Genomic DNA, 6,000 nt, shown 5'->3' on the forward strand with positions numbered 1-6,000 from the left:
TTTTAACAATGATTATGTGATAACTGCCTTGGAAATGCCTGAACTTCTTCCCTCAAAAGCTGAATGAAGTTGGATTAGAAGGAAACTGTGCAACTGTGTTATACTTTGACATTAGACATTATCTTGTATCAGCTGTGTTCACCCTTTTTTAATTGGACATTTTCTGCTGTTCTCAGTTCTTTGTCCATATTAACAGGGAGCCTTGCTTTGACCATATCTATCCTAGATTTCATGGTGCTTTATTGGAATTTTTGGTGGGTTGTTTTTTTGGTTTTTTTTTGGCCAAATTTACTGAAATACCAGCTTTGCTTGTGAAAAAAACCTTGCACTATATACCTGCTTCATACTCCATATTGGACGGGAATACATAGTTGGTGCCCACATCATCCTGCTTTTTCCTGCTCATTTTTTTTCAATCACATTAATTTATTGGTGGTTCTTTTTTTATCTCAGCCTCTGGTGCAGAACCTGTGCGGGACATCAGATGTGAATTCTGTGGGGAATATTTTGAAAATCGCAAAGGGCTCTCCAGCCATGCCAGATCCCATCTACGTCAAATGGGGGTGACTGAATGGTATGTGAACGGTTCTCCAATTGACACACTCCGAGAAATTCTGAAAAGGCGAGCTCAACCTCGGACAAGTACCTCGAGTTCCCCAGCACATAGTCAGAAGTCAATGACCCAGTCTGTTCTTGGAGGCTCTCTGGAACCCTGTAGCCCAGGAGAAAGCCACATGCCTGGGATCTCTAAGAAGGCACAGCAGCCAGGGAGCCCTATGGGGCACTCGCCTACCTCTTCTCCTCCCCCAACCGCTAGAAAAATATTCTCTGGGCTTCCTTCTTCTTTGCATAAGAAATTGAAGCAAGACCAATTACGAATGGAAATCAAGCGGGAAATGATATCTGGGGGACTTCATAATGAATCGCATCTGTCTGACAGAGCCTGGTCACCACGGGAGGAGATGTCTCCTCTCAATCTCTGTAAGTGTTAGTCATGGGTATTGGATGCCTAGTTGTGTGATGCATGTCTGAGTGGAACCAAATTTCATAAGATTTTTCATTTTTTTGTTTTTGTTTTATTAAGCAGTGAATTTTGGATAACGAGCCTGCATGCCATTTTGACAATATTATCCGTGTATGCAAATGTATTTTATACTGTGGAAAAGGATCGTTTTGTTTTTGACAGTTTCTTAATAAAGCAAGAAGGTTTAAAACTTAGTAATTGATAAAATACAGGTCCAAACACCCAATCATTCTAGAATAGCTGTCCCCAAACTGAGTGCCCTCCTGATGCCTATAAATACTAGAAAACTCCAATCAGCATATCACTTGCTGACAGTTCTGATTCTCATATCTAAAAGTTGGCAATATTGGAGAACAGCTATCCTACAAGTTGCAAATGGTTGAAGCATAAATATAGTTAGATCTTCCCACCCTTATGTGACTTAAAAATGCTGTAGAAATAAATAAGAGTGTTTTGAGAGGTTTGGTTTATGGTTAGTTCCTTGTTTATTAAACATTTTCTGTGTGTCTTTATCTAAGCTGCTCGTGCAGACCCTGTCCGGGAAATTCGTTGTGAATTTTGTGGCGAGTTTTTTGAGAACCGGAAGGGGCTGTCCAGCCATGCCAGGTCTCATTTACGTCAGATGGGAGTAACTGAATGGTCAGTCAATGGATCTCCCATTGATACACTACGTGAAATCATAAAAAAAAAGAACAAGCCGTGCTTGATAAAGAAGGAGCCAAACACAATGAGCATTGAGCTTCCCACAGCTATGGGAGACGATGATCCTAAATCACCTGGGAAAATTCTGCAGCCCATGACATTGTCTCCACTGGGCGGAAAGACTGGAAAACCCAATCTTGGTCGGGATATGTCCTTGTCATTACTCAAGTCACAGGAGGGATTCCTAGCACCACTGTCTGCTAAACGGCCACTATCAGATGAACGACTGAGTGGTCATGAAATGAAGCATAAAACCTATATCCAGACCGAATTACCATTCAAAGCCAAGCTCTTGCATGAAAAGCCCACTCATACATGTAAGTGCTATCGAGGTACAGGGAGGGAATTTGAGTGGGATTCAGATAAAATTTGGAATTCCATCACAGGGCTTTTCTTTGTGAAATTGAATTGCTTTCTGACTTGGTGGAGTGAAAAAGATGGCATGGTTAAATAGTAAACCAGACAACAGACGCAAAAGTACGTCTGGATATTTTATTTTGTTTTATAACAACTCCAAGCCTGTAGTAGCAGTATACTTAGCAGTTTTATATAAGCTCTTTAGTGCAAATCATTATCTATTGGGATAGTTGTAAGGTGTATAATTGTGAGCATATCTTTCTTCCTTTCTGTATGTTTAATTCTCCCACCCTCTCACCATGGTTGATAAAGAAGTTTCATCATTTGCAGAAGTGAGTATTAAGCAAACAAATAAATAAATAAACCACTGTATTTCAACCATAGTTCCATGTCCTCAAAATGGCCAAAGGGATTTGCAGCATAACTGTTTTCATACAAAGAATAGTGAGTTTACTTAGCTTGTAAGTAGGAAGTTAGGAGTCGGAGAAAGCAGTGCTTTAGGGATTTCAAACAGAACTTTTCAAAAGCCTTAGTACTGACTGATATTTAGGGAGATACAGAAATCATGAGATGGAACAGGTAAGGATATCATTCAATTCCTGAACTGCTGATTAAGTCCTTTATTGAGGATTTTGCTCAGTCTAGCTCCCTGCCTTTTCTGCTTCCAGCCAGTGAAGCCTGCTGTGAACTCTGTGGCCTCTACTTTGAGAACCGCAAAGCACTAGCCAGCCATGCCCGGGCACATCTCAGACAGTTTGGAGTAACTGAATGGTGTGTGAACGGATCCCCAATTGAGACTTTAAGTGAATGGATCAAGCATCGCCCCCAGAAAGCTGGAGCCTATCGCAGCTACATCCAAGGTGGCCGGCCCTTTGCAAAGAAGTTCCGCAATGCTGCTCACTTGCGTGATGGTGATGCCTCTGGGAAGAGAGTTGCTCTGAGCCTGCAGGCAGGCAGTCCTTCACTGATGAGCAGAAGCCTAAGTGGGGAGATGATGCCAAATGAGCACAGTAAAGCTGTGGATGGTTGTGGCAGCAGTGAGCGACCTGCAATCACGTCTCCTTTGTCGCTTGTAAAGGTGGAAGAGCATCATCAGCATAACATCAACAGTGAGTCGTTGCTCTTAGATTGCCAGCCGAAGATACATTGCAAAGCTTGCTGGAGAGAAAGGCCTTGGTAGAGGAGGCAATAGTTTCCTTGTGGGGAGGAGGGTATACTGGCAGAGATTTGAGTGCTTGTAGTTTGTAAATGCCTCACTGCTGTGCCTGACGGTTCAAATGGTTTGAGTAGTTCCAGCAAAAGACTCGAGTAAGGTTAATTAAGAGATTGTTAGGTTAAAAGCTCAGATAATGTTGTATTCTGAAATGGGCAGAGTTCTTTAGAAAAATCTGATATGACTTTCAGACTCCCTTCATTTTCTTATCCTCCTTTCCAGCACTGGCTTTCCTGAATACATGTAATATTCAAAAAGTCCTTTTTATTCAACCTCTATCTCAGCTGCAATTGATTTATTATATTCCATCACACTTTCTGAACTGAACCTTTCTTTTTATTAGAGTTTGAACGGAGGCAGGCTAAGCCCATTGAGGCTCCTCTGCATAGGGAAGATGAATCCAATGACTTGCAACAGAGGGCTGAAGAGGTCCGCCAGCCAGCCCCCAGAGTAAGACCAGTGCCCTCTTTGGTTCCTAGGCCACCACAGACTTCCTTGGTGAAATTTGTGGGCAATATCTACACGCTAAAGTGCAGGTTTGTCTCATTCTTCTATTGTATTAATTCCTGAATTCACAATATTAATCACAGGAATATCTGTGCTACACCATGCATCTGTGTGACCTCAGACAATTTTTTTTTTTTTTGAAACCTTTAGAAACAAAGACATACATTGGGAATCTCAATTGATTTTTTGCATATAAAAAGTTTCACTCTTTGGCATTCAGACCGACACCAATAGATATTATATTCTTTCTGCAGATTTTGTGAAGTGGAGTTCCAAGGACCCCTCTCCATCCAAGAGGAGTGGGTGCGGCATCTTCAACGCCACATTTTGGAGACTAACTTCTCCAAGGCTGATCCATTGCGAAGTGGGACTGAAATACCTGCAGCACCACCTGTAGCTGAAGCCCAATAGCAAAGCTCTTAGGAAGCACCAGCATTCCAGGCTTTCTGCCTTACATTTCCAAATGTACAAGAATAATGTTGAACAAATAGGGGTGAACACAACATTTGTTTTTATGGGTTCTGTAGTTTCGCTACAGAGTCCAGGTATTTGTAGACTTAATTTGGACTTTAAGAGGCTAAGAGAAGAGTCCAGAGTTTGAGCACTAAATAAAACCATGTTGGGTTTTTTTTGGAGATGTCCTTATTGACAGCAGTGGCATTCCACACTAGAGCTTCTTGTGTGTGTTCTGTCTGCACAGAGGGAGGATGTTTAAAAAAAAAAAAAAAGCAAAAAAGAATTGTCCTTAACCTTCCAGTAAATGCAGGTTTTTCCAAAGACAAAGTCTCCTCACAAGGAGAAAACATGCACTTGCTCTGTTGCAGTTCAGGCTGTAGAAGATGTTTTGGTGAGAGTTATGAATATGAGGTTCTAGTGAAAGTTGTGAACATGGGGGTCATTTTGAGCCCAAACATAAGCTGGGAGGGTAGAAGCAGAGCTAATTTGCTGTGTGGGGAAAGCTATTGATTCTATATGTGACCTTAATATATGTTTGATTCCTTAGGTGACAAGTCTTTAGTTTCTGTGGACGTTGGATCCTGTTGTGCATGTTCACATCCTCTAATTGTGTGTAATGGGGTTCTCCGTCCCAGTACGTTATAGGGGAAATCAAGAACTCCTTGACCATATACGTTTGCCTCTTCCTTACTTCCTAATGTCAGTTGGTTATCCTTGTTTCCTGTGGAATTTTATATGTAGGTAATCCTACTCTGCAATACAATGGCAGTTTGATTTTGGTAGAGGGGTAAGATTCTCTTTTATCTTAAGCCTTGGGCTCATGATTGACCTCTGCCTGAAGATGACATGTCCTTCTGGCCAGTTCTGAATTAATAAGTTATATCCAGGAGTGACTGAAGAACTTGCAGCACAGCCTTCTGGACTTCTTGTTAGAGGGGCTTTATGTGTTGTTTCCTTTCTAGCAGGCACTTGGTGCAGTTTCCGGATCAGCAACAGTAAGTCCTACTGGAATTTCTGCTTTCCTGTTTTCGATTACTGTTGCCGTCTTCTTTCTCTTCATTGAACCTCAACTTTTTAAACTCTAGTTTTGTGTAGAAATAATGAGCATTTGTTTTTATTTGGAACTCAAGCTGATCAAAGCTAGGAGAGAAATTACCTTTTAACTTTTTCAATAGGCATATTCTGGTTATTATTGTACCTAGGAATATGTATATTAGATTAAACTTCTGTTCTGGAAACAAAATGGAGAATCTGAATGTGTGCTTTTTGAGTCTTTGTAGAAATATATGAAAGATTACCAAAAGAAAGAAAGAAACCTGGAGTTTATGTAGAGGGAATTCCAAGAGTGGATATGGAAACAATTTCTTGAAAAAGTCCTAGATCTTATCACCTACCTAGCATATATTGAAGCATTGTGTGCTTTCTCGTTCTGCCTTTCTCTTGATGAAAAAACTAAGCTTTTGAAAAACGTTGTTCATCATCCAAGATATTTTCACAATTAATGTGGTATATTGTAAAGGAGATTGTAAACTAAATTTATCAGGGCAATCAAAAAGATAATTAAGGTCTTGCATAATTAAGGGATCAGTTGTGTCAATAAGCTGATTTTTTATCAAGAGGACATTTATTTTGAGATGTCCATGGCATAGGACCTGGGTATTTGTGGGACCGCCTTCTGCCGCCGATAGCCTCCCATCGACCAGTACGCTCCCACAGAGAGGGACTCCTCAGGGTGCCGTCG

At 41.0% G+C, this 6,000-nt stretch overlaps 1 protein-coding gene across 25 annotated transcripts in view; it reads left to right on the top strand.

The window, feature by feature from the left end:
- The window catches only part of WIZ (WIZ zinc finger), a 76,537-nt gene extending 71,035 nt beyond the window's left edge, over nucleotides 1–5,502 (top strand). For all 25 annotated transcript variants that reach the window (XM_087883603.1, XM_087883593.1, XM_087883599.1 and 22 more), the window contains 5 exons: nucleotides 454–981; nucleotides 1,543–2,043; nucleotides 2,752–3,192; nucleotides 3,640–3,832; nucleotides 4,058–5,502. In XM_087883603.1, the coding sequence (XP_087739729.1) occupies nucleotides 454–981; nucleotides 1,543–2,043; nucleotides 2,752–3,192; nucleotides 3,640–3,832; nucleotides 4,058–4,214 (1,820 nt within the window). In that variant the 3' untranslated portion in view covers nucleotides 4,215–5,502. The remainder of the gene's footprint in view (nucleotides 1–453; nucleotides 982–1,542; nucleotides 2,044–2,751; nucleotides 3,193–3,639; nucleotides 3,833–4,057) is intronic.
- The last annotated feature ends 498 nt before the right edge of the window (nucleotides 5,503–6,000 follow it).

Source organism: Pantherophis guttatus, chromosome 2 (genome assembly GCF_059756535.1).
Source record: "Pantherophis guttatus breed Tessera chromosome 2, ASM5975653v1, whole genome shotgun sequence".
Taxonomy (NCBI): Eukaryota; Metazoa; Chordata; class Lepidosauria; order Squamata; family Colubridae; genus Pantherophis; species Pantherophis guttatus.